This window comes from Echinops telfairi, unplaced genomic scaffold, assembly GCF_000313985.2.
Source record: "Echinops telfairi isolate 266 unplaced genomic scaffold, ASM31398v2 ScPeMD7_19;HRSCAF=73, whole genome shotgun sequence".
Taxonomy (NCBI): domain Eukaryota; kingdom Metazoa; phylum Chordata; class Mammalia; order Afrosoricida; family Tenrecidae; genus Echinops; species Echinops telfairi.
In genome coordinates, this window is record NW_022103916.1 from 9925020 (window position 1) to 9926440 (window position 1421).

General features: G+C 38.8%; 1 protein-coding gene across 1 annotated transcript in view; it reads right to left on the reverse strand.

Moving 5' to 3' along the window:
* The window catches only part of MAOA (monoamine oxidase A), a gene marked incomplete at its 5' end in the record, with an annotated part of 55546 nt that extends 54172 nt beyond the window's left edge, over positions 1-1374 (reverse strand). Inside the window, one exon of the mRNA XM_004713227.2 lies at positions 1280-1374. Coding sequence (XP_004713284.1) covers positions 1280-1374 — 95 coding nt within the window. The remainder of the gene's footprint in view (positions 1-1279) is intronic.
* Between the last annotated feature and the right edge of the window lie 47 nt (positions 1375-1421).

Genomic DNA, 1421 nt, shown 5'->3' on the forward strand with positions numbered 1-1421 from the left:
GTCTCAGAAACCCAGAGGGGCATTTCTACCCTGTCATATAGGGTTGCTATGAGTTGGAATAACCTGAAGGTAGCAAGATGAACATAATACGTATGAGTACAGGAAATTATCATGCATGGGGGTTGTACAGTTTGAAAAAATAAAGTTTAACCCATACATTATTTGAGTAAAGGATGGTAATTAGATAAATGTTTCCTTATCCTCTACTCACGTCAACAGTCCAGTATTGTTCTCATTGCTTATCTCCCAGCTTTCAACATTCTATTTGGGGGCTCTAGTAAAGATTGTACTGATAGCCTTCTAATCACCAAACACAAGGAGCCTTTTTACTTCTTGATCCTATGTCAAATGCATGTCGTTTAACGTGTTGATCATCCCGTCCTCATCCTTCCATTGACTTGCACTGAAATGTTCCCTAGTCTTACCCTCCTCCTCTGCTCTACTGCTTCTATGGCTTCTCTGCCTGTATCTAACCTTAAATCAGCATGCTCACCCAACTTCCATCTTGCACCCTGTTTCCCTCTCATTATACATCCTCTCTCCTTGAACTTTCATCAGCCCCCATAGATACAATTGTATGTAATCATCCCTTTCTAGAATAATTAATCTACTGCCAATGAGTCAGTTCTGATTCATAGACATAATACTATACAGAGTTTATGAGACAATAAATTTTTACAGGAGTAGACAGCCTTCCAGAATGGTAATATATCTCCAGGTACAAAAGGCAATGCTGTAGTAAAAACTAAGTTCCCTTCTCATATCCTGCTAGATGCTACCTAAACAGTGTCTTATGTAGTAGAACACCTTTCAAGAAACAAGAGATGAAGGAAAAGTTATACAAAAATATACTATACTTACTCCTGCTTAATGCAGCTTACTCACTGAAGTGTGAGTCTTTGAAACATGAAATTTATAGCATGTTTACATGCATGTATGTGTACATACGAGGAGGTACAACCCCCCCTCCTCAAAAAAAAAAAAACCCCAAACAAACAGAAAAAGCTCCACTGGACAGAGCTTTCATAGTACGCATTGTTTTCCCACCAGGAAAACATCTAGCCACTCACTCTGAGTTAGTGCGCCCAGTGGCGTTGCCTGGGAAGGTTCTCTCTGGTCATAGAGACTTTTTTTGTAAAAGCAGTTTCGCTTGAACCTTGTTTTTGTGATGGATTTCTGAGACTCTAACTTTTTATGGAAGTCGAAAGCTCTGTCATTCTCCAATATCAAATTTCTAGTTTGCAAGTTATTTTATACACAAAGTGTGAAAACCACTTACCCTCACAGTGTATGTTCTTCCTCCTACTCTGTCTCGGGCTTCTAAGACCAAAACTTTAATACCATGTTCAGTCAAGAGTTTGGCAGCAGACAATCCTAAAGGGAAAGCAAAACAGAGGATCATATTAACAAATAAATACTAA